General features: G+C 42.9%; 1 protein-coding gene and 1 pseudogene across 4 annotated transcripts in view; one reads left to right on the forward strand and one right to left on the reverse strand.

The window, feature by feature from the left end:
* MED27 (mediator complex subunit 27) overlaps positions 1-26,312 on the forward strand; it is a 225,568-nt gene that overhangs the window by 152,201 nt on the left and 47,055 nt on the right. For all 4 annotated transcript variants that reach the window (XR_008373858.1, XM_053559137.1, XM_053559138.1 and 1 more), the window contains exon 4: positions 3,987-4,080. Coding sequence is in view for 3 of the 4 variants with exons in the window: in XM_053559137.1 (XP_053415112.1) it covers positions 3,987-4,080 (94 nt within the window). In the remaining variant the exon portion in view is untranslated. The remainder of the gene's footprint in view (positions 1-3,986; positions 4,081-26,312) is intronic.
* LOC128563702 (vacuolar protein sorting-associated protein 72 homolog) lies at positions 24,451-25,760 on the reverse strand (annotated as a pseudogene).

Raw genomic sequence — 26,312 nt, forward strand, 5'->3', positions numbered from 1 at the left:
ACTCTAGCCCTTATTGAGACCAGCAGGCAAATTCAAGTTGCTGGAGTGGAGTTCTAGCTTCTTACACACCGAGCTTGGTTTCTGGCTTTTTCGTGTGACCTGGGGTCAGCATTTAACCTACCTATTTCTTTCCTTTTTTTGCAGTTTTTGGCTGGGGCCGGGTTTGAACCCACCACCTCCTGTATATGGCGCCGGCGCCCTACTCCTTTGAGCCACAGGCGCCTCCCCTTACCCATTTCTTTATTTTCCTAGCCAAATAAAAAGACTAGGTTCCAGAACATATTTTGAAGCCTTCAAGGTGAAAGGTATAAGCAAGAGCAAATTATGATGTTACCTTTGTACTGAAATTCTGCATATTCATTTGCTTCCTGCTGTCCAGAGCTATGACGGCTATTGATTGAGGATCAGTTCAGAGGACGTGGCCTACCCCTTCCCCTTCCCCATTAGCATATGCTTAGCAGTGACCTCTGTGCACATAGGACAGCGGATTTTTGCTTCCTGCTGAATCAGAAGAAACTGGTTTTACACTGCACATATAGATTTAGGAAGGAAGTATGTAAATGCAGAAGTGTTTCCAGTGACCTAGTAGAAACTTTAGCATGCAGTTTTTGTCATGTCTTCTGCCATTTCAAGAAACATCAGGTAGTGATGAAAAATAGGTTAATTTCCTCCTTTCTTTACTTTGTAACTTCTTTTTTAGCATTTAAGCTTAGATCCAAGATTGTGTGTCATGAAGCTGTAAATCTAGAAGGAATCTTGAGAGGGGATGTGTAGACAGTCTGTTTCTTAGCCATCTAGGAAAGATTGTTTTCTAAACCATTAAAAAAAGCAACAGAAAGGAGTCTTCCCTTGAAGAAATGCCTCTTGTTCTTCCTGAGCAAGTTCACCTTTTTTTTTAATTTTTTTTATTAATATTAAATCATAGCTGTGTACATTAATGCGATCGTGGGGCACCATACACTGGTTTTATAAACAGTTTGACACATTTTCATCACATTGGTTAACGTAGCCTTCCTGGCATTTTCTTAGTTATTGTGTTCAGACAATTATATTCTACATTTACTAATTTTCACATGTACCCTTGAAGAAATTGGTCTGGGCAAGTATTTTATGAGGAGGACCCCTCTCCGCCCCCCCCGGGCAATTGAAGCAGCTTCAAAAATACACTACTGGGACCTGATCAAACTGAAAAGCTTCTGCACAGCCAAGAACACAGTAAGTAAAGCAAGCAGACAGCCCTCAGAATGGGAGAAGATATTTGCAGGTTATGTCTCCGACAAAGGTTTAATAACCAGAATCCACAGAGAACTCAAACGTATAAGCAAGAAAAGAACAAGTGATCCCATCGCAGTCTGGGCAAGGGACTTGAAGAGAAACTTCTCTGAAGAAGACAGGTGCACGTCCTACAGACATATGAAAAAAATGCTCATCATCTTTAATCATCAGAGAAATGCAAATCAAAACTACCTTGAGATATCATCTAACTCCAGTAAGATTGGCCCATATCACAAAATCCCAAGACCAGAGATGTTGGCGTGGATGTGGAGAGAAGGGAACACTTCTACACTGCTGGTGGGAATGCAAATTAATACATTCCTTTTGGAAAGATGTTTGGAGAACACTTAGAGATCTAAAAATAGATCTGCCATTCAATCCTATAATTCCTCTACTAGGTATATACCCAGAAGACCAAAAATCACATAACAAAGATATTTGTACCAGAATGTTTATTGCAGTCCAATTCACAATTGCTAAGACATGGAAAAAGCCCAAGTTCACCTTTTGGTGCTGTATCCCCATGGTATGGTCCTTTTGAGAGGTGGAAGATGCTGTTTGGTACTGAGTTCATTAAAGCTGTTGTGTACTTGAAGAATATGAGAGTCCCCCTTGGGGATTCCTCTCCCCGGAGGAAATCCGCTTCATCCATCGTGCCTCTCCTCACCCACCTGTGCTGTCATCATTACCCACCTCTGGGCTGTCTGTAGGTTTTCTCCTTCCTTCTTCAACTCAAAGTTTAAAACTCTGTATAACATTCTCTAAGGACAACCTGATAGATTTATCAGTAGGGTCACTTCTGCCTTTCACAGCTAATAATATTGATACTCACTTTTCAACAAATGGCATTATGTTGTCTGCTGTCTCTCATGAGCCCCAGAGGTTCAAACTAAAATCTTTTCATGTTGTGAACAGAGAACTCATCTTCCTCTTCCCACAAGAGAATATACCTTTGTATGTCCCTGACTTAATGGACAGGTAATTTTATTCATCATATCCAACAGATATGAAATACAATGCAGAATCCTTAATAGATAGTTGCTCGTCTCAGCTATGCATCCCTTTTGTGTCCAGCGTGATCAGATGGTGAACACAAATACTCGAATGTTGTTATTCTCAGAAGACCTGAGCCCAACCTGGCTCTGTTTATGATGTCTTCACAGTGAGCCTGTACTGCAGGGAAGAATTCGTTCTAAAAGAGCATTTTTGTGGAACAGGCCCAGGGGGGTATGTGGTGGGACTACCAATAAGAACACATGTAATTACTGAGTCCTTAATGTGTGCAGACCCCCATACTAAGTGTTTCATGTCAGTGATCTCAATTATTATCAAGCCTTGAGAGATGCAGATTTCATCTGGGCTAGAAGAACAGGCATGCCTCTTGGGGTGGGATATCTCCAAGGTAAAAATGGAGCGGGATAGCTTGTAGTTTGTAGTGAGAGAAGTTGTGCAGTTAGGTAGAAGGTTTAGGAAAAGACTATAATTGGCACATAGAAAACCAGTCAAAGGAAAATCGAGGCAAAACAGAAATACAGGAAAATAAAAAGCTGTGTAGGTAAGTCAGTGCACTACTAAACTGCTTTGTGGCTCAGCTATTAAAATAATATGCAGAGGTTTTAGGAAAAAACAATACTGATTCAAGCAAAATTGTGTTATCATTTGGATTAGAATCCAACCAGGAAAACAAGAATGACTTCAGGTATTTAAAAATGAAGGAATTTCATTCAAGGAATCAGTTATTCAGGTGACTGAAACAAACAGAAGTTGGTGAGACGGCCCAGAGGTGAGCGGCAGCATGAGCCCAGCCAGCCCTGGACCAGAAGGAGGGAGGAGGGTGGAGGGTGTGAGGGTAAACAGTGTGGCCAGAAGGGTGGCACACCTGCTTCTGACCTCCCACAGAAGAAAGTTAGTAGGCCTTGCCTTGAAATGAGAAATCAAAAGCTAGCATTAAAAACACATGATTTAGATGAGGCGTAGTGGCTCACACCTGAAATCCTAGCAGTCTGTGAGGCCCAAGGTGAGTGGATTGCTTGAGCTCAGGAGTTCTAGATCAGCCTGAGAGAGTCTCTAAAAAGCCAGGTGTTGTGGTGGGCACCTGTAGTCCCAGCTACTGGAGAGGCTGAGGCAACATGATCTCTTGAGCCCAAGAGATTGAGGTTGCTGTGAGCTGTGAGGCCACAGTACTCTACCAAGGGCTACAAAGTGAGACTGTCTCCAAAAACCCCATTATTTAGAAAGAGGTGTAAATACCAAAAAATCACAAAAAAGTTGGCTCTAGGAAGGCAAGGGGAAGAACAGGGGAATAGTGTCTGATGTAAAAAGCCTTGTATTCCTGTTTGCCTTCTGAAGAATATATTCATATACCAATAAACATGAAGTCTTTAGTGTAGTGTAGGTTTTTAGTTCCTTTTTTTTTTAAAGACAGAATCTCAATCTGTTGCCCTGGGTGGAGTGCCGTGGCATTATAGCTCACAGCAGCCTCCAACTCTTAGGCTCAAGCCATCCTCTTGCTTCAGTTTTTCTATTTTTAGTAGAGACGGGGTCTCGTTTTTTGCTCAGGCTGGTCTCAAACCTGTGAGCTCGAGCAGTGTGCCCGCTCAGCCTCCCAGAGTGCTAGGATTACAGGCGTGAGCCACTGTGCCCTGCTGGTTTTTAGTTCTTTCTTTGATTGAGGTTCTAGTTCATACATGTGTGTTTTCCCCCTCACTTAGGTACGTTGATGACGTGATCAGCCGCATTGACAGGATGTTCCCTGAAATGTCCATCCACTTGTCCAGACCCAATGGAACATCAGCAATGCTCCTGGTAAGATCTACTTGACCTATTTGTAGGGACACGTGGGAAAAAGCTAACATAAAAATTAATTTGCTGGTTGTGTGTTGTGGAATCTATAGAATAGAGATTAAATCCATACCTTACTATTGAACAAAATTGCAGACCCCATGTGAGTTAAGAAGAAAGGAAAGACACCTTAAGACAATTTCACCTTAAAGTCGGTTCATGGTACAAATATCCTGTTGTTTTGGTAAATCTATTATATTTGCCCAAAAACGTACATTGGGGAGTAGTGATGTTCAACTGTTGGATCCTGCTAAAGAAAACCCTCTTAAAACAGAACCAAGTTCTCTAGAAATTACTTATGAAATACATTATGTATTTGAAGAAGATGTTCTGAGACCTCATTACCTACAACTTCTGATTTTGCTTTGTTCTGACAGATTAGTCTCATAACCTCACCATCGATGTTTGTATTTGCATGAATCTGCTAAGGGTAGGTGTGTTCTGGAAATACAGTGGAATAGAAATGCTACATATTATAAGTACAAAACACATGGAGACCTCAGTGCTGAGAAGCCTTCCTAAGGCCTGCATATTAATATGCACTGGAGCAATGTTTCCCTGAATATAGATTTTGAGGAACCACCACATTTTATAGAAAGGAGATTTAGTGAATAAGAGTGGTGCCGAAATGGGCATCTGGAAGGTGAGGCTGGGACTGTTTTTTACACCTCGTCGTAGTGTGAGCTCCTCGTGATTTTACCATTTTGCTTGTGTAAATGCTTATGAATAGCCTGTCATGCCAGATGAGTTACTGTTCACTCAAGCCATTCATCTTAAGAGAACAGGCTTCTTGTGAGTGCATGTGTGTTTTTCTCTGAACAAAGGAAAAGATGTGGCCTTGTTAAGTGTGTGGTATTTCATTTGTGGGTGGGAGCAAAGTTCATCTGGATAACATGCTAATTTTTAAAAAAAAATTCTTGCTGTTAAAATATAAGAGTATGAGATTACAAAAACAATTTTCTTTGCATAAAATATATCTATTTCCAAAACATGAAATATTTCCTGCCTCAGTTAAACGTACAAATTGTTGGCCAGGCGTGGTGGCTCATGGCTATAATCTCAGCAGTCAAGGAGACGGAGGCAGGAGGATCACTTGAGCTCAGGAGTTCAAGATCAGCCTGAGTAAGAGCGAGACCCCATCTCTACTAAAAGAAATAAAAATAGCCAGGCATTATGGTGGGTACCTATAGTCCCAGCTACTCAGAATGCTAAGGCAAGAGGATCACTTGAGCCCAGGAGTTTGAGGTTGCTGTGAGCTGTGACACCACAGCTCTCTTCCTAGGGTGACAGAGTGAGACTCTGTCTCAAAAAAAAAAAAAAAAGTACCAATTGTCTAGATTTCAAGATCCTCCAGACCCAGCAGCCAAAACGTGAATCCTGCTTTCAGCATACTTGACAAGGACCAAAGAGTTAATGAAGATAAACATGAAAGCGTCCTCAGTGAAATACATTGTTCAATTTATTTCTGGGTCATTGAGCTTCCATTTCCTGATGAAGGTAGGAATTTGGCATTGAAGGGAATGAGCATAGTGAACAGGATTCTAGGCAAACAGGCCTAAGATGTTAGAGTCACTTCCACCTGAGAAAGCAGGCTTTTATTTCACAGTGACCTGTCGGCCTCATCTGCTCTCTCATGGAGGTTCTGTCCTAATAGACTGATGGGGGAGCTTAGGCGCTCAACTCAAAGGAAGAATCCCATTTTACATACACCATTTTTTAACCCCTCACCCTGTAAGTGGCTAATTCAGATACATATGTGTCTAGGTGGCTAGTTGTTACCTTTCTTCAGTGACACAGGAATTCACAGGAGGAGGTGCTTATTTATAGGAATAGGAGTGGGTGGTCTGATTCCAAGTCAGATTGCCAGGGGATAATCATATTTTTAACAGAATTGCATTATTTGGCTGTTACTTCTGAAGTACGGTGTTTTATTAGACGGCAAGGCAGGTGATTTGCTTCCACTGCACTCACTTGTCTTCTCTGATGTCGGAGGGAATTGTCACCTGTGGGGAGGTGGTGAAGGCACACTCAGCAGTCTCAGCAGCACACTTGAGCATTCTCTGCTAACATCTCTTTGTACCTCTGTTAGCCAAAGCCTGAACTGTGCCTGGACTTTTGAAATAAAATGACATTTCCTCCTGAACCAGCTAGGCTTCCTGAATGCAGTCAAGAGAAACCTGCCTTGATTAACTTAATCAAGGAAAGGGGTTGTTTGTATTTGATAACCCTGAGTACTCACAGACTGAAAGATTGAGTTGACCTGCTGGGAGGAACAAAAACCAGCCTAGCAGGCCAGGTACAAAGGCTCAGGCCTGTAATCCCAACACTGTAGAAGGCCAAGACAGGAGGATCACTTGAGGCCAGGAGTTCAAGACCATCCTGGGCAACATAACAAGACCCCATCCCTTAAAAAAATAGCCGGGCGTTGTGGCAGGCGCCTGTAGTCCCAGCTGCTCCGGAGGCTGAGGCAAGAGAATCCCGTAAGCCCAAGAGTCAGAGGTTGCTGTGAGCCGTGTGATGTCACGGCACTCTACCCGAGGGCAGTACAGTGAGAGTCTGTCTCTATAAAAAAAAAAAAAAAGGTAGCTCCAGGCATATCAAGAGCAAAATTAGGACAATGTCTTTTTGGGACCCTGTGGCTCAAATGATTTCCATCCCTTTGTCATACAACCTGGGAGGAATACTCCTGCTGCCTAAGCCTGATGTTACTTCTCACCTTGTGGTTGGGGGAAAGTCAGGCCTTGGGAGCTCCATAGAAGTGGAGGAGAAATATTCCCCAGAGGAAGCAGCGATCTGCATGGTGCAGTGAATGAGTGCGCATACAGAGCTCAGGGCTTACCCACTGCTCATCTCATCTCATCCTTTCAGTGGCCCTTGCAGTAGGGAGCCAGCTGTGTTCATTTGACAAGCAGGAAATGGAGGCAGTTGTCCTTCTAGATCAGTGGTTCTCAATCTTCCTGATGCCACGACCCTTTAATACAGTTCCTCAGGTTGTGGTGACCCCAACCTTAAAATTATTTTCACTGCTACTTCATAACTGTAATTTTGCTACTGTTATGAATCGTAATGTAAATATCTGATATGCAGGATGTATTTAGGCGACCCCTGTGGAAGGGTCTTTGGACCCCCAAAGGGGTCACAACCCACAGGTTGAGAACTGCTGTTCTAGATCATGCAGCTAGGACCCCACCACCCCCAGCCGCCAGGATGCCGTCCTCCTGTCTCTGAGGATAGCTCGCATTAGTGGCAAGTAAGGTTTGGACTCCCAGGCTGGTAACTTTTTATTATGGAATTTGATATATACAAAGGAATATTTGTAATATCTGCGTAGATTATAAAGCAGATAAACCCATGAGCTTGAGAAGCAGAACACAACCAGTGCGTGTTTCTACCCTGTCCCTGCTTTCTACCTGCGGTCACCTCCATCCTTCTCCTTTTTTAAATGTAGAGTGCCTCAGGTGCCAGTGCTCCTAAATGGTACACCAGTGACTTTTTATGAAGATTGTGTACTGTTTCTGAGATGTGTCTCTGGTGGTGGTTGTATCTGCAGTTTGATCATCTTCATTGTCATCTAATGTCCCTTCTGTGACTGTCCACACTTTATTCTTTCTCTTATCAATTCATATTGGGGTTGTTTCCAATTTTGCTTTTTAGATAATACTGGTGTAAGCATTCTTACACATACATGAAGATGAATGAGCTTCAGCTCATGCCATGGAGCCAGGGCAGGCCCTATCTGAAGGAGGGGAGTGTTGGATCAGTGGACAGTTTTCCCTAAGAGATGCCGAGTTGTGAAACATAATGTTGTCGTGCCCACATGAGTGTGCAGGGGGTCCCCAGAAGTGGCTCCTATTAAATGGTCCTGGTTCTGTATTCCACAAATTATGCTGGGTGGCACCTGTGGCTCAGAGGAGTAGGGCGCCGGCCCCATATGCTGGAGGTGGTGGGTTCAAACCCAGCCCCGGCCAAAAACTGAAAAAAAAAAAAAAAACACAAATTATGTTGCTGTTTTAAGTCTCCACTGCTTTGGGTGTGTGAGTACAGAGGGGTTTTGGGTTATTTGTGCATAAGCATGGGAAAAAAGCATAATGTCATTGAACTCCAGGCAGTTCACAGACAAAGGGCAGATGCTGGTGATTGTTCGCCCCCTCACCAAGCAGTTGCTGCCCAGCAGCAGCAGAGTGCCTCCACTGCGCAGGATCTGTGATTGGGAGCCCAGTCCCCTCACCTGCTGTTCCTTCACAAGATAACAGGGAGAAGAGAGAGGGAGGACTACCAGGTTGACACTTCTTGAGGCTTCATTTTAGGCAGCTAAAGTCAGTTTGGCTCTTCTGAAGCCAAAGTAGCCTGTTGGTTTTTTCTTGTTGTTGTTGTTTTGAGATAGGGTCTCCAGCTGTCACCCTGGGTAAGAGTGCCCTGGCGTCACATCTCACAGCAACCTTAAACTCTTGGGCTTAAGTGATTCTCTTGCCTCAGCCTCCCAAGTAGCCAAGGACTACAGGCGCCCACCACACACCTGGCTATTTTTTGTGGTTGCAGTTGTCATTGTTGTTTGACGAGCCTGGGCTGGGTTTGAACCCACCAACTCTGGTGTATGTGGCTGGCGCCCTAGCCGCTGAGCTACAGGCGCCAAGCCCAAAGTAGCTTTTTGGTTTTGGCCTGGAAGCACCAGGTTTTCAGGGCCCATCAGAAACTTAGTAGCTGTCACCGTTTGTCCACATGTTGAAATGCTCTTCACACATGGGGCCTCACAGATTACGCCCTCTCTGATGAGCTAGGCGAGAGCAGGGAAGGGAGCACAGACAGAGGCTCAGCGTTTTCTGAGTGAATATATAAATGGCAGAAATAAAAGCGTCTTTGACTTTTCACATGTGTCTGTTTATCCATACTGCTGGAACAGGGTCTGCTCTTGGGGAGAGGGACTAGGCCCTGGTAACTAATTTGATTCTGAAACTGGCAGGAAAGTTACTGACTTAACTTCTGGTATCTTTGTGAGCCTTAGGTAATTGACTGTAACCTGTCCACACTAAATCCTAGCTAATGTGAAATCCAAACTTTCAGTGTTTTACTAATCTTTAAATACATTTTGTCTCTGCTATGTTTGGGGGCTGTTATGGTGATGTGTAAGTTAATAGCTCACGATGTAACAAGTCCTGCTTCCTTTCTTTGCGATGTAACAAGTCCTGCTTCCTTTCTTTGAAGAGATGAACTCAGCCATCCAAAAATAAATCTAGCCATGTTGGTATTTAGTTTCAGTTAATCTACTGCCTAACATCCCATTATTAATTTCCTTCAAACAGTCAAAATATTGTAAGAACTTAACTGAGTCAGAGACTGGAACAAGCTGCTGGCTTCTCTTAGCATTTAAAATACTAATCTATAACTTTTGACTGATCCACTAGGTATAAAAATGTAAGAATAGGGGCGGCGCCTGTGGCTCAGTCGGTAGGGCGCCGGCCCCATATACCGAGGGTGACGGGTTCAAACCCGGCCCCGGCCAAACTGCAACCAAAAAAAAGCCGGGCATTGTGGCGGGTGCCTGTAGTCCCAGCTACTCGGGAGGCTGAGGCAAGAGAATTGCTTAAGCCCAGGAGTTGGAGGTTGCTGTGAGCTGTGTGAGGCCACGGCACTCTACCGAGGGCCATAAAGTGAGACTCTGCCTCTACAAAAAAAAAAAAAAAAATTGTAAGAATAGAAGAGAAAGATGCTCTGTCATGATATTTGAAATATACCTTGGTATTTTATAGCATAATTTTTATTTAGATGTTATTTGATTTACAAAAGATAAAACTCATCAGGCTTTCTCAACCTACATTGTAACTAACCTTTAATTTCCTTGACATGGTCATGCCTTGCTTTTGGATGGCACACCTTTTTTTCAAACATTTAGACACTTTTTCTCATGTTATTCTACCCCAAGTTCTCTGAGCCTTGATTGAAGAACTAAGCTTCATTATTCTGAGCCTTGATACCCACCCCCACTCCCACCCCCACCCCGGGTTCAATAGTTCTCAGACCTGAGCAGGTGTGACAATTGCCAGTGCAGTTTGTGGAAAACGCATGTTCCTGGCAGGCAGCACAGAAATTTCAATTCAGTGGCTCTGAGGTTAAGCCTAAGAGCTCTACCTTTTTTGCTGCTGCGTATCACAAACGCCCCAACTGTGTCTCAGGTAATCTGTGGAGTACATTTTGAGAAGCATGTTAAACCCATTGTACCCTTGGAGTTCCAGTGAAGCCTGACCTTTCAATAATTTCCAGCTCTGATGTCACACTGGTTTATGAGACGTGTTGCCAAAACATTCGTATTTGCCCTGAGTACCCAGGGGCCTAGTTCTGAGCACTGTTCAGCATGGACCACACCAAGTCCCTGCACTCACAGAGTCTGCAGGGAGCGTGGAGAGTGAACAAGAGACCAGCAGGCTATTGCATAATCTGATGTCATATGGTGATGAGGCTAAATGGGGAGAAGCAGGATATGGGGCAAAAGAATAGCAGAGGGTGAGTGGGGCCAGCACATCCCTCTGGGAGGCGAGGCCTGCATCACGTGAGGCACAGTGGGAGCCATCTGCAGGGCAGGGTCCAGGAAAGGCCATATAGGTAGGGAAGAGTCTTGTTGCAGAGCAGTGGATGTGTTTAAGGAAGTCTGAAGGTTGGGAGAAGGAGGAGGCGAGACACCACCACCAAAACAGGTAGGAACCAGACCCTGGGCCTCACAGGCAGGGGGTAAGACTTTGTGTTTAATAAGGTTTTGTAATTTTAACTTCTGAGGTACAGATTGGAATAAATCCTAATCCTTAATTGGTGACGCACCATGGTAACTGATCCAAGTATGGCTCTTTCATATTTATTTATGTATTAACATAGCGAACATGTGTGACCTTATCACGCAGCCTAAGAGCAGAACATTATCTACAGTCTGGCACTGTCTGTCTCCAGTCCTCACCCAGGGAACTGTTTTCCAGAGACAGTCCCACTCTTGTCACTCAGGCAGGAGCTCACTATGCTCCTCCTGACTCAGCCTCCCAAGGAGCTGGGACTTTAAGTGCATGCTGCCATCTCAGCTAATATGTCTACATTTTGTAGAGATGGGTCTTACTATGTTGCTCAGGCTGGTCTTGAACTCTTGACCTCAAGTAATCCTCCCACGCTGGCCTCCCAAAGTGCATCTGCCAGTCTCTTTCCCTTTTTGTGAGAGGGGTGCTTTATCATATATGTAAGTATTCCCAAATATATTCATTAATTTTTCCTGGTTTTTAACTTATTTTAAAGGTTTTAAGTACTGGGCGGCTCCTGTGGCTCAGTGAGTAGGGCGCCGGCCCCATATACCGAGGGTGACGGGTTCAAACCCGGCCCGGCCAAACTGCAACAAAAAAATAGCCGGCATTGTGGTGGGCGCCTGTAGTCCCAGCTGCTCGGGAGGCTGAGGCAAGAGAATCGCGTAAGCCCAAGAGCTGGAGATTGCTTTGAGTCCTGTGACATCATGGCACTCTACTGAAGGCGGTAAAGTGAGACTCTGTCGCTACAAAAAAAAAAAGGTTTTAAGCACTTAAATTTTTTAAACTAAATTTGGATTAAATTTTTGGGTTAGCTATAGCTTATTCATTTTTGCTAATATGAAATATTTCATTACCTGAATATATTCTAATTTAGCTATTCATTTTTTAATGGCCATTTGATTTGTTTCTGGGTTTTTGCTTTTGTATAAATAGTCCTGCTCAGAACATCCTTGTTTGTGTTCCTTGGTACAATGGGCTAAAGTTTTTCTTGGATCTATTCCTAGGAGTGGAATTGCTTGGTTTAGACCAGTGGTTCTCAACCTCCCTAATGCCGCAGCCCTTTAATATGGTTCCTGTGGGTCGCGACCCACAGGTTGAGAACCACTGGTTTAAAGCAATGATTCTTAACTGGGCATGATTTTTGCCTTCCAAGGGACATTTGGTAATGCCTAGAGACATCTTTAATTGTGACAGCTTGGTGTGGGGGGTGTGCTGCTATTAGCACCTAGTGAGTAAGCGTGAGAATGAAAATGAGACTAAATAAATAAGCAAATAAAGACAACAGCTCTTAGAGAAGGAAACACGGAAAACACAATGTGCAGAACTATAAAATCATGTGTCAAGGTTGAGACCACACGTATCAGTGGTATCGATGTTTTTTAGAAAGGCGATGTTCACGTGGAAAAAGAAGTATGCATGAAAAGACAGGAAAACACCGGAATAGGAGACTGCCACGGAGCGAGCCCTGTGGGGCCTCAGAACATACCCTAAAGCCTCTGTAGTCGGAACAGCGTGCACCTGGCTCATAAGTAGACAGGCAGGCTAGTAGGAAAGAATACCCTAGAAATAAACCCAAATATATATGGAAATGTAATGCATGATACAGATAGCAGCATCTCAAGTCAATAGGATCTCACTCTTAAAAAGGAAAAAACTTTTGGATAGCCAGAAAATATCATTAGAAAATCAAAAGACAGCTAATAAGCTGGGAGAAAATATTTGCTACATATATTACAGATAGGGCTAATATCTGTAAAATCTTTTTTTTTTTTCCCCCTTGAGACAAGATTTTGCTCTGTCACCCCAGCTGGAGTGCTGCAGCATCCTCCTAGCTCACAGCAACTTCAAACTCCTGGGCTCCAGTGATCCTCCTGCCTCAGTCTTCCAAGCCTGGCTAATTTTTTTTTTTTTTCTATTTTTTTTGTAGAGACAGGGTTTTGGTCTTGCTCAGGCTGGTCTTGAACTCTCCTGACCTTAAGCAATCCTCCCGCCTTGGCCTCCCAGAGTGCTAGAATTACAGGCATGAGCCACCACACCCAGCCCTTAAAATCATTATTTTAATCTTAAAAATAAAACAAAAAAGACCAAATAGAAAATAGGAAAAGTAACAGACAGGTCACCAAATTTTGTGTGTGTGTGTGTGTGTGTGGAGAGAACTGCGACAGATGAAAAGATGCGCAGCCTTACCCTTGATTGAGGAAATGCAAATTAACACTCCACTGAGGTATCATTTCTCACCTACCAGATTGGCGAACATTTAAAAATATAACAGCACCTTCTGCTGTCAGGGCTGTGAGGAAACACCCTGTCGTACGTTGCTAATGGGAATGCAGGTTGGTGTAGCTGTTTTGGACGGACTTTGGCAACGTCTAAGATACTGCGTGTGCATTTATCTTTGAACCCGGAGGTACTTCTAAGAATTCACCCTGAAGACACTCTCCCAACAGTGTGAAAATACATAGGCACTATTATTAATAGCAGCTTGTTTATATTTATTTGTAAAATGCTGAAAATAACCTGAATAAATGCCTGTATGATTGAATAAATTGTGATACAGCCACGTGGTTGGGCATGCCACTTTTTTATTTTTCTTTTTTTAATGAGTCTGATTGTCTTGTTTTGTTTTTATTTTTTATTTTATTTTTATTTTTTGCAGTTTTTGGCCGGGGCTGGCGCCCTACCCCTTTGAGCCACAGGCGCCACCCCATGCCACTTTTTTTTTACGTCCTCAAAAGATTGAGAAAGACCTCTGTGACTCATATGGAGTGATTTCCAGGACAAAGTGTTAAAAGAAAAAACAAAATGCAAGAATATCCTTTCAAAATAAGAAAGGAGATACAAAATACCTGTTACCTATCCCCCCCTATTCCTGGGGGAAAACACACAGGAAAGATGAAGTTGAAGCAGAGAAGTTGGTTTGGGGACAGAGCGGGTCAGGGGAGCTGGAGAGGACAGCGAGTGTGTGCTGGGGAAGGGTAACTCCAAGTATACCTTTTTGTGTAATTCTGACTTTCAGAATTAAGATAATGTTGCATATACTCAAAAATGGAGTTGACAAGTTTTTTTTTTTATTCTCACATAAATTGGATTTAATTCTAACATTACTTAAATATTAATTTTTAATTCACTTGTTAATACGTTGTTTAGGATATTACATCCTCATTTATAAGTGAAATATGTTTATAATTTCCCTTTATAATATAATAAAATATTTTATTATAATAATATATTTTCTCCAATTTATTATCAGGTGTATCCAAATTAAGTAGAATGATTTTGAATATTTCTTCTTTTTCTGTTGTCTATAAGATTTGGCATGATCGGTCTTTTGAAATTACCTTTTACTTTTATTTATAAATATTAGTTGTCTGTTTTTTGAGACTTTGGGAAAAAAAATAAGTTGTTAACTGATGACTCCATACTGAACCTCAGAGTCAAAGCATTCTATAATAGACATACTCTTATCTGACAATGTGAATGTTACTTTCTTTGCAGTATTATTATTGCTTAATATTTCGACGCAGCAATCATGTGATTTCTTTTCTGAATGTATTTATTGTCGTTCATTCTTTACGAGGTCTTTGTTTCTAGTCCTTATCTTAAACGTTGTTATTATTATTAAATTTTAAGCCTTTTTAATTCTGTGAAGGCAAAAGTGGAAACCTAATAAACACATGTGTATGTAAAAAAATAAAAATAAAAAAAGAATGCAAACAGAAATAAACCTCACTGTATTTCACAGGAATAATGTGACCAGGACTTGGCAGAGGAAGAAAGGTAGAGAACTAACCCTAATAACCTTTGGATCTTCAGCCCTTAGGCTAGTGGTTCTCAACCTTCCTAATGCCACGGCCCTTTAATACAGTTCCTGTGGATCACGACCCATAGGTTGAGAACTGCTGCCTTAGGCTAATAAGGACTATAATAACTATGAACTAGTATTAAACTCTAATTGGTGGCTGACTTTTCACAGTGGTTTGGGTTAAAGATTCTGAAATTACTTTGTGTATTTCAGGCTTGAGCAAATGCAGAAATAAATTGTGGGTAATGGAAGCCAGGTTTCTTCCTTTTGGAGAGAAAAATTATAAATATGGAAAGGGCAATGCTAAAGTGAATTCTTGGTGTTGAATTGCAATTGGAAGTGTCAGTATGAACTAATAGTTCTGAATATATGTATATATAGAATAGACATGAGTGTGTCTATACACACACGTGTGCGTATGTGCCCCAGTTCTGTCTGTAGAGGTCTAGAAGCAGTGAGATACCAAGAACAATGCACACATCTTACCATCTACATCTTATTTTCAAAATATCATTCTCACTAACAGGAACTCCTTAGAGAAGTAGCTGATTCCAGAACTAGGGCAGAGAAGATACAAAATGAGCCTGGAGCATCTTGCTGTGCCAGAAAGTAAGGAAGTGCCCAAAGGACGGCGGGAACATAGAGGTGGTTTGAATGGGCTCCCACTGGCCATGCAGGGCCACTGAGCTCCAGAATAAATAATGATAGTGGTAGACTGAAACCCCAGAGTATAATAGTAATCCATGGGTCCATGCTAATTTAATTAAATGAGTAAAGAATTGGGAGATTTCTGGGCGGCGCCTGTGGCTCAGTCCGTGAGGCGCCGGCCCCATATACCGAGGGTGGCGGGTTCAAACCCAGCCCTGGCCAAACTGCAACCAAAAAATAGCCGGGCGTTGTGGCGGGCGCCTGTAGTCCCAGCTGCTCGGGAGGCTGAGGCAAGAGAATCGCCTAAGCCCAGGAGTTGGAGGTTGCTGTGAGCTGTGTGAGGTCACGGCACTCTACAGAGGGCCATAAAGTGAGACTCTGTCTCTACAAAAAAAAAAAGAATTGGGAGATTTTTTTTAGCGAATAAAAATTGGAATATTCCAATAAATTGGAATATTACGCTATTCCTTACAATAGAAGGTGAAGTAACAAATGTAAAAGGAATAAGAAAATCAGGGAACCACTGTAATAATAATAGTTTTAGACAGAAATCACCAGTGGGTGCTAAGATTTTGGGGTCCAAGTTTGGTGATGACTGTGTGTGTGGAGAGAGTGCGCAGGCGCAGCAGTGCAATGTTAATAAGGGGTCTGCGTGAGGGGTGTGCAGGAATTCTTTGTACTATTGGAACTTTCTCAACTCTGAGATTGTTTCATATTATTTCAAAGTAAGTTATCACCTGTGTGCACATTTAAACAATATACAGTAGATGAAGTATGTGTGTGATCCAGAATCTGACTGATGCTCCCACCTCCCCCACTCCCAGCACCTGAGTCCAGGCTCTGTTACTCGTTCACCAGATCATTACAGCAGCCTTCTGTCTGGCCTCCGTGCTTCCACCCTGCTTCTCGTCCCTTCTCCACAGGCAGCCAAAGAATCTCTTATAAACAAAGTCAAGTCATGTATCTTCTCTCCTCAGAACCTGCAGTTTCTACCTCTTTCCCTCTTGAAGGAAGAGCTCTTGACCTTATGAGGGCTCCCCATCTGACCCTACTCCACCTCCCAGGCTCCTCTGTCCTTATCCAAAGAGACCTGTCCATGCACAACTATACCCTGTACTCCCTTTCTCCTTGATAGTCTTTCTTTTTTTTTTCACACCAGCTTTAGCTGTTAACAGTAAAAAGCAAAATAAAAAAAAACAAAAAACTTTCATTTTACAGACTGATAAAATAGTCCAAGCACTGCTAATTCAGAAAGGTCCAGACTTTGGACCAGGTCCAGACTTTGGACCTTTCTGAAAGTTTGAGCACAGACTTGACACTCATTGGAGCATTACAAACTAGAAATGCTCAATCCATATTTCAGTACACTGGATTATTTTGCAATTTTAAAAAATTCCAAAGTTCCTTCTTGGAAAAATGAATATTTTTTGATGGCACACAGTAATCCGTGTCTCTAATGCTAAGAAGTCATCTAATCCATCTTGTGAAGACACTTGAAATAGGTTTGTAAATAAAGATGACCAATATCTTTCTTCTGTTATTTGCATTTATTTTATATTATATCTATTCCCATGCCGTAAGTTTTCGTTTCTTTTGGAATATCTTTTTCTTCTGTGCAATCCCCTCTTCTAGTTCTGGGACAATTTACTCCTTTTCAGTAAGGATTATTTCAGTGTGGCAGGGAGCTCATCATGTATGGATTAATGTGACCAAGAGCTGTCAGTTCAGCGACACTTTGTTCACTTGGATCTGCTCAGTGACCTACACCTAAACCCTTAAGTTCAGCATTACTCTCCTCATTTTTAAGCATGTACAGCAAAAAATCAACACTGTTTTTGGGCCACCAACCCTGTGTCTAGCCCATCTGTTTGGCACACCTACCACCTCCACCATTGTAACGTAGGAATGGTACACACTGTTTCTTTAAAGTGCCATCTTTCAGACACTTGATGGCTTTTTGTATATGCGTACCCTTGATGGCCTGGGTTTCATCCTCTGGACTTGCATGACTTTGTGGGGTTTTCTGGGTCAAGTGAACAGTAAACCATTTTCATAGATCACCTCAGGACCCTTAGGGGAAGAGCAACTTTGTTTTTTTTTAACTGTACTTAGCACTTTCTAATATTGTATATGATCTCCCTATCCGTTATGCTTATTGCTTTTTGTCTGTTTGCCCTAGGAAGACCTTAAGTTCCACAACGGAGAGCTCTTTGTTTTGTTCATTGTTTTGTCCCAAGCCCCTAGAGCAGTGCCTGGCACGTAATAGGCATTCAGTAATATCTGTTGAATAAGTATTGATTTATATTCATGCATATACGTACAAAGAAACCAAAATTAAAATGTTTTCCTTAAAATACTGAGATGAGGGATGGTGCCTGTGGCTCAACCATGTATATACCAGAGGTGGCAGGTTCAAACCTGGCCCTGGCCAAAAACTGCAAAAAAAAAAAAAAATACTGAGATGAGTTATTAGGTAATGATACATTATTAAGTGAGCTGGAAATACAGATTGTGCAATACTGCTTTTGAGGTAAATAGACGTATACATATTGGTGAGTGCTTTTGTAAACTGTCTAGAAGGAGCCGGGCCGGATGGCTCTGCCTGTAATCCTAGTACTCTGGAAAGCTAAGGCAGGAGGATTACTTAAAGCCAGGCTTGCAAGACTCTCTCTATCTACAAAAATTAGAAAAAAGTAGGTGGGTGTGGTAGTGTGTGTGCCATAGTCCCAGCTAACTCAGTAGGCTGAAGCAGGAGAGTCACTTGAGCCCAGGGGTTGGAGGTTACAGTGAGCTATGATGATGCCACAACACTGTAGCCTGGGCAACAAAGTAAGACCCTGTCTCCAAAAAACAAAAACGTCTGGAAGGGATAGCTGTACATCCTATTAGAGAGTCATGGTTATCTGGTGAGGGTACAGCAAGGCATTAGTTCTTTTACTCTCTGCTTAAAACACCTAAGTATTATTTGATCTCTTTTATGCATTATTCTCAGAATTAAAATTTGTAAAGGAGAAACTTTCAATCATAAAATTCACTGGGCATATAAATCCTGGCCTGATGCTAGAGAATTGTTCCATGCGTGTCTTTGTTTAGTGTGAGCGTTGGCTGTGCCGGCCACTGTGCTCGTTCTGTGTGTGCACCCTCGCAAGGTAGGTGGCGTTATCTCCATTTTCCAAGTGAAAGAGGTAGGGCCACAGTACTAAGTGACAGAGTGATAGTTTGGACCCCACTCTGGCTCAGCTGCCCAGATGTGTAGGGCTCCTCCAGCCACGTGCTGTTCCTGCCTGCTCCTGTAAGCTCAGAACCAAGCACACCAAGAGCAGGAAGCTATACTAGGGGTGGAGGAAGGGGGTCATGGCCTCAGAAATTGTTCTGGATCCACACAGTTCTGAGGTTTCTTAGGCAAAATATTCTTAGTGCTTCTGTCTAAACATGTATGCCAGTGCCATACTTGGCTTTATTTCTTAAAGCCAAATAATTTCAAGGTCTCTGTCCATATGGGTTTCTGTTAAAAAATGTATACATGTCATTTGAGGGAAGTTTCCTATCTAATTCCTACCTAATCTTTTAAAATTGATTATTGTCCTAATCCCAGGGCTCTTAACCTTGGGATTAAGAATCATGAACTCCTGGAAGATAATAGATAGGTTTAGGAAATCTCTGAACCCGCAGTTTTCTGTATGTGGCTGTCCATATGTGTCTTTTTCTAAAGTAGAGGGTCTGTGGCATTCATTGGAAAGGGTGGCTAATTCTCCAAGGGAGTTTTAGGCCTTAACAAGAGCTTGGTGTCTTTCCTCTTTAGGCTTTCTGCTTACCTGCTAGTGCAGCTTCTATTCTCTGTCTTCTTGTTTTATATTTGAACGTTTGTACTTTGTTTCTGTGTGACTTTCTGGTGGCTTACAAGCTAAAGCATAGCATGAGAGATTCTACTATTCTTAAAGCTCTCGGTCATGTAAAGGGACAGAAGGGACTGATGCTTTCAGGCATCAGAGTAGAGCAGCTTGAAAAAAGTGCTTGGACGTTAAGTCTGTTTTTTTAATTTTCTGGCGCTAAGACATGAAGAAAGCAATTTGAATTAGATAGTTTTTATTTTCTAACAAAAACATACCAAGTCAAATTTAGGGATAAATGGTTTTATTCTTAGACCTAATTTTAAGGAATAATTTATATTTCTTTTCTCTTTTTTTTTCTTTCTTTCTTTCTTTTAACAAATACTACTTACTAGGTATATGTTCTTTCTTAAGTTGTTAGTACAACATGGTCATTCCCAGAAGCAGTGATGTGTTTGTGTCTGTCCAGTAAATATACTAAGGGAGTTTTAGGAGTTTCCCTAAGATTCCACAAAAATGCAGAGGGTACCTAAAAAAGTATACACATTTTGGTGACACATGTAGCTCAGTGGGTAGGATACCGGCCACATACACCAAGGCTGGCGGGTTCAAACCTGGCCCAGGCCAGCTAAAACAACAATGACAACTGCAACAAAAACAACAAAGACAGCCGGGCGTTGTGGTGGGCACCTGTAGTCCCAGCTACTTGGGAGGCTGAGGCAAGAGAATCGCTTCAGCCCAGGAGTTTGAGGTTGCTATGAGTTGTGATGCCATGGTACTCTACCCAGGGCAACAGCTTGAGACTCTGTCTCAAAAAAATAAAAATAGAAAAACATATGTATATTTTAAGAAAGGAAATGTATTAAAATTAAAATCCTCAGCTCGTATGGTGGCTCACTCCTGTGATCCTAGCATTCTGGGATGGCGAGGTGGGTGGATTGCTTGAGCTTAGGGATTCAAGACCAGCCTGAGCAAGAGTAAGACCTCGTCTCTACTAAAAATAGAAAAACTAACTGGGCATTGTGGTGGGTACTTCTAGTCCCAGCTATTTAGGAGGCTGAGACAGGAGGATCTCTTGAGCCCAAGAATTTGAGGTTGCTGTGAGCTATGATGATGCCACAGCACTCTACCCAGGGCAACAGAGTGAAACTCTGTCTTTAAAAAAAAAAATCAAAATGCTTAATATATTTTATTTAGTCTACATTAGTGACTGCCTAATTAGACTCCCTAGATTATCCCCCCTTCCAAAAATGCTAATATGCCAATAATCATTAGATTGTTATTATTTCTAATGATAACTTAGCCCATAATTCAGAATTCTAATTTTCTTCCATACATTTCAATTACATTTGTCCAAAAATGTTGCAAAACATATTCCACCAACCCTAACAGGTGTATTTCAATGGCTACATTTACAGTAGTGAATTTAAATGTTGAAGGAGACAATCCCAACTCCGAATTTTATTGATTTTGCTTTGTAAGTATTTTGAATACATTGTATGAAGCTCATGTCTAGCAGAAACAGGTGGCACTTGCCTTTTTGAGGCAGGGTGAAACTCTGTACTGAAAATTCGGAAAAATGGGTTGAATGAATACACAGTACCACCACTCCCTTAACTTTGTTTTTTTTAAGGTGGTCTAATTCAGTTTTATTCAGTGGTAATGTTGGATGAGTTTTCAGGTAGGACTACTTGTCACCCTGCCGGCTATTTGACATTTTTCTTTTCTAATACTTATCTTCATTCTGATGTTATTGATAAAATACTATGTGAAAGATGTCCGTCCCCCTGCCCCTTCTTCCCTGCTCTTGTCTCCTGTCCTCTGAATTCTCACCACAGCCTTCTTGCTGGTCTCCTGGACCGTGGCCACTCAAACTCCACTCCACCTTCCACACTAGAGTGGTCTTCTAAGGATGCCAGTCTATACTCTGTTGGCTCCTTGTTGCTTGCAGATAAAGCCACTTTCTTAGAGTACTTACATGGTCTTTATAACCTGGCCTCAGTTTACCTTTCCAGCCTCATCTCCTCCTTCTCTCCTCCCCTGCCTGGATATCCTCAGTATTGTCTTTTGGATGGCTCAGTTCCTCACTGGATGGAACTAGCCAGTATATTGCAAAAGATTTGCCATCCAACCTGCTGAATGGCTCTCCTTGCTCAGGGTGACAAGCAAAAATCCCTCTTCATTTGCAGAAGCTCCTTAGGAACCACAAGATTCCCCACACACTCCATACCCATAGCCTGTGTGCTTTGGTTTTTCTTTGTTTGTTTGTTTTTGAGACAGAGTCTCACTATGTCACCCTCAGCAGAGTGCCATGGCGTCACAGCTTACAGAAACCTCCAACTCTTAGACTTGAGCGATTCTCTTGCCTCAGCCTCCCAAGTAGCTGGGACTACGGCACCCACCACAGTGCCCAGCTATTTTTTGTTGTGGTTGTCATTGTTCAGCTGGCCCGGGCCGGGTGCGAACCCGCAACCTTTGGTGTGTGTGGCCGGCACCCTAACCACTGTGCTACGGGTGCCGAGCCAGCACACCCCTGTGTGTTTTGTGCTGCTGTTCTCTCTGCCTGTGGCACCTCTCCCCCTGCTCCCATCCCTCTTTGTGCGCTCTCTGGGCGTGGACCTGACTCTGGTGACGTCTTTTGGATGCTCACCCTGACTCCCCTAGTCTGAGGTAGCCCCACTTCCTTTATGCTCCTAAAGCCTCTTGGTGCCTGTCTTAAAGGGGTGTACTGTGTAAAAGGGGATCTTAAATGGATTACTTTGGATTGAAATGCCATTTGACAGTACCTGCGAGATCATGCACTGCTGTGCACAAGCCTTTACTGAGATCCTAAGAGGCCACCACCTGTTAACATCTGTGTGTTTCACCTCAGTGCTCAGCGTTGCATAGTCCCGGGAACTTCCAAAGAAGGGTTCTCTTGGGACTTCACAATTTCTATAGGACAAAGAGACAATGTAAATTATTGCTATTGGTCTTGTTACTAGAAGAACAACAGTATTGATCAATAGACTGTCTGGATCCCTTGCAACTTCTCTTGGAGTTTGTATTTTACCAAATGGAGCCATTTCTCTCAACACCCACTGCAATCAGTAATATGCAGCAAAAATGATATTACTTTTTCTGACCCATAATCTTTGTTTTGAAGAGTTATTAATACAGGAGCCCAAGATGGTGTTTTCTTTAGACAATCAAGTTGTCCTGATTCAAATTTATACACAGCAATTGAATCTCATTAGCCCAGATCTACACTATAGAGACCAAGCATGTAAATAATTGAAACCTTCCAGAGGTATATTAGATCTTCAACTGATTTTTAAAAGCAGTTTATCTTGTGTGTGTTTTTTTTTTTTTTTTTACTTTATTCCTTAATCCCAATCTGGACAGTTGATTTTTCCCTCCAGTTAATCTGTTCATTGTATCTATGCATTGAGATGAAATAGTTGCTTGATTTTAATGAAAGTAATGTGCACAATCCCTTTCTGTTTGCAGTTGAATTAAAAGATAAATGTGTGTTTACACTAACGTAGTCTTTGGTATCATTATATACATTTTATCTAATTTTAATTAAAATTAACTAATTGTTCTATATGTAGTTATAGGAATAGTTGTTATTTTCATCACCATAATTCAAATCATAAGCAAATTATAAGAATGCTGGCTCTGGAGCCAGATAGCTTGGGTTCAAATCCTTGCTTGGTCATTTCTAGCCTTGTGACCTTGAGTAGTCAAGCTCCGTGCCATCATCTCCTCCTTTAAAACGGAGCTGGTCACAGTCCTTCCTTGTGGGGTCATCGTAGAGATGGCCTGGTTAATTCAAATAGCAGCTGTGCCAGCCACTGGTGAGCTCGGGAGCATTGCCAGTGGGGAGGGCAGCAGAGACGGGTTTGAATGGTTTCTACTAGATTCTTGTGAAGCTCAGGCAGCTCTGTATGTCTCGTTCATGCACGTAATTACCAGGACAACTGTTGATCCTAAACATTGTGAGTACAAGAAAATTCAATTATGCTGTTCAAAAATCCTTTGTAAATAATGTGGGGCTTCTAATCAAACTAGGGTAAAAGTGCTTGTCTTCCCTCCCATTCTTGAGTTATATTTTTAGCTGAGATTACTTGGTGACAGTTCTTACGTCTGCTTTTAAGGTGACTCATTGTTGACGGTGCTTATTTTATACGCATCCATCTTCCACTGGTTCTTTCAATTACTGAGATGTATGAGGCTTGCCAAGCAGAATTTTGGAGTAGGGGCTATCGTCGATTTTGCCTCAAAGTTAACTGTCATAATTTTTTTTTTTTAACTATCACAATATTAGCCATGCTTTATTTGGGATTTCCTTTCCTGAACTGGTCATTCCTTCTCAGTTTCCTTTATAGATTCCCCTTCATCCCCCAAAGCGTTGACATGTCCAGAAGCTCGGTTTTTGTTCTGGTCCCTTCTCTGTCTATTCTTACTCTCTAGATGATCTCATACATCCCATGGTTTTAAATATGTTTTATTTGCCAATGGCACCCAAGTTTAATTACATCCTTAGTCCAGGCCTCAGCCACAGGTCCATCTGCCTGTTGATGCCGCCACTTGATTTCCATACTTGCTGTGTGAGCAGTCTTCCTGGTGCCCAGACCACAAGTTTTGGAGTTGCTCTTGCTTCTTTCTTCTCTCACACTTCAAAATAGATCCACTGGTGAATTCTGTGGGTTCTTCCTTAGGAATATGTCCAGCACCCATTCACCTCTCCTTAGCTCCACCCCACACCCCAGTTCAGGCTCTCGTCCTTTCTCCTCTGCATTATTCCAGCATCCTCCAAGCTGGCCCCTCTGCCTCCATGATTGTCTTCTACACTGTAGCTGGAGCACTGCTTCTGAGGCCTCGCTCTTGTGCCAGAAGACACCACTGGCCTCCCACGGCACTGAGACATCCTTACTGTAATCTCTAAGGCCCTCCTTTCCCCATGTTGTTTCTGTCTCAGTTTATTGTCAATCTTTACCCCGTGGAATGTGAGCTCTTTGAATGTGGAGACTTGTTTTGGTCACTTCTATAGCCCAAGTACCTAAAACAGTGCCTGGCACATTCTGGATACCTAGAGTATTCATCAAGTGAATGAATGTGCTGTTTGCAGGGTAATGTCACCAGCCCTATGAGGTAGGTACTACACAGAGGCAAGATAACTTACCCAAGCCCCCAGCAGATAAATAGCATAGCTAAGATTTTAGCTCAGCCAGTCGGACTCCCAAGTGCATGAGCTTTCTGCTAGACTGCACAGCCCCCATTTCTGACTTTTCTGAACTACCACCACCACATCTGGAGGATTTTTTTTTTCTATTTTATTAGATTTAAAAAACACAACAAAACCAGTAGGAACTAGAGGGAAAAGTGAAGAAGGAAATGAAGAAAATGCTTGGGTAAAGAGCAGAGATGACAAGCTAAGAAACAGGGAGAGAAGGGGGGCAAGTCAAGAGCCCTGAGTCAGGGCCAAAAAGAGGTTTGCAAAGACTAGACATCTCTTCATTTGATGACAGTTTTCAGGGCCCAGAGCCAGGAAGGGGCTCGGGAGGTAGTGAGCCAGGGCCAAGGGCTAAGGCAGTGGGCGGCAGTCCGTGGGCAGTAACATACTTCTTGTAGCCTTGTGGATGATCTTGAAGGTTCGAGCAGTGGCATAGGGTATGTCTGTAATGGGGTCCCAGTGTAGGGCTGGACGATGAGTCACTGGGCAGACCCCCGAACAGGGACCTTTGGGGGATGCCCTTGCGGGAACCCTTCCTCAAATGTTGCATTATCACTGAAAGTGATGAAAGTACGTGAGCAGCGGGGATGGGGCACGACGATGGGTCCAGTCCCAGCGTGGAGAGTCAATGCAGAAGCTGTGGGAGCAGGATCAAGTCCTTCCACATCAACAGTCTCTTCTTTGGGGCCTGGCTCCCCAACAAGTGGCACTGCCACTGAATGAGAGGTGATTGTGGGCCCTGGGCATTTCTGCTTCTTATGAGCCTGCTTATTTTTGTCAGCCTCCAGCCGCTCATATGTCTCCAGTGAACGTAAGTTGAGCTCTTCTGTAATCTTGGCCTCCCTGAGCAGCTCCCCCTGGGTCAGTGGCCGCTCACAGTGGGGCCCTTTACGCCTCGGTGACTGGCCTTGCCTCTCTTGTACCCGAAGGAATGTCTGACGAGTGTGCTCAGCTAGCTGCAGGTTGCCGCATAACCTCCCGACTGTCAGAGCCAGCGGCCTGCAGCTCTAGAGGTCGCGGTGCCTTCTCTTCTCGGGTCGTGTGTGAGCTGCCAGCAACGGTACTGACCTTTCAAGGTCTCAAGCTCTTGAGAGTCTCCTCATAGGCTTTGGTGACCACCCGGCACTTCCTTCTTGGCTCTTCTGCTTCTCCATCGCTGGTTGGTTCATCCCCTTCGTCAATGTCAAGGTCAGAGTCTACCTCATCTCCTGTGTCTGACTGGTCCCCTTGATACTCGTCATCTCCCGATTCCTCTGTGAAACCCCCATAAGTCGTCTGGTAGAACTCATCTTCCTTCCTCCTGTGTCCAGGAGCCCAGAAAGCCGATTCCCAGTGGTCTTCCGGGGGGCCCAGCCACCAGCCAAACTCATAACGACTACAAAGACTGCGCCACCACCAGCAGCACTAACCCAGCTCTGTTCTCCGAGCTCGGCGCTCTACATCCCTCCATCTTGAGGATGTTATTGAGGCTTTGAAGCTTTACTGTCTTGACTTTGTTCATCGTCATCAAATACTTTTTGAGTGCTTGGTTTCCACAGGCCTTGTGCCAGTCACAAAAGATAAAAAGAGAGCCATTGCCTATTACCTACCCATCTGCCCTCGTCCTTGAGTAAATCACCTAGAGAAATATAATTTTATCACATTCTTTTTTGTTCCCTGTCTTATTTCCAAGTCTTAGAACTGTGTCTGGCACAAAGGAGATACTCCGTTAGGAGTTTTTTTTTGTTTGTTTGCTTTTTTATGTTAGATGGATTACATGTTGTATTTTTATTTTTTTTTATTGTTAAATCATAGCTGTGTACATTAGTGCAATCGCCTGTACCCATTCCAAGATGCACCATAGATGTGGCTCCATTAGGAGTTTTTGAATGAATAAATGAAGACAAGTGGTACAGACAAGTACAACAGGAATTCAGATCCTT

The sequence above is a fragment of the Nycticebus coucang genome, chromosome 2 (genome assembly GCF_027406575.1).
Source record: "Nycticebus coucang isolate mNycCou1 chromosome 2, mNycCou1.pri, whole genome shotgun sequence".
Classification (NCBI taxonomy): Eukaryota; Metazoa; Chordata; class Mammalia; order Primates; family Lorisidae; genus Nycticebus; species Nycticebus coucang.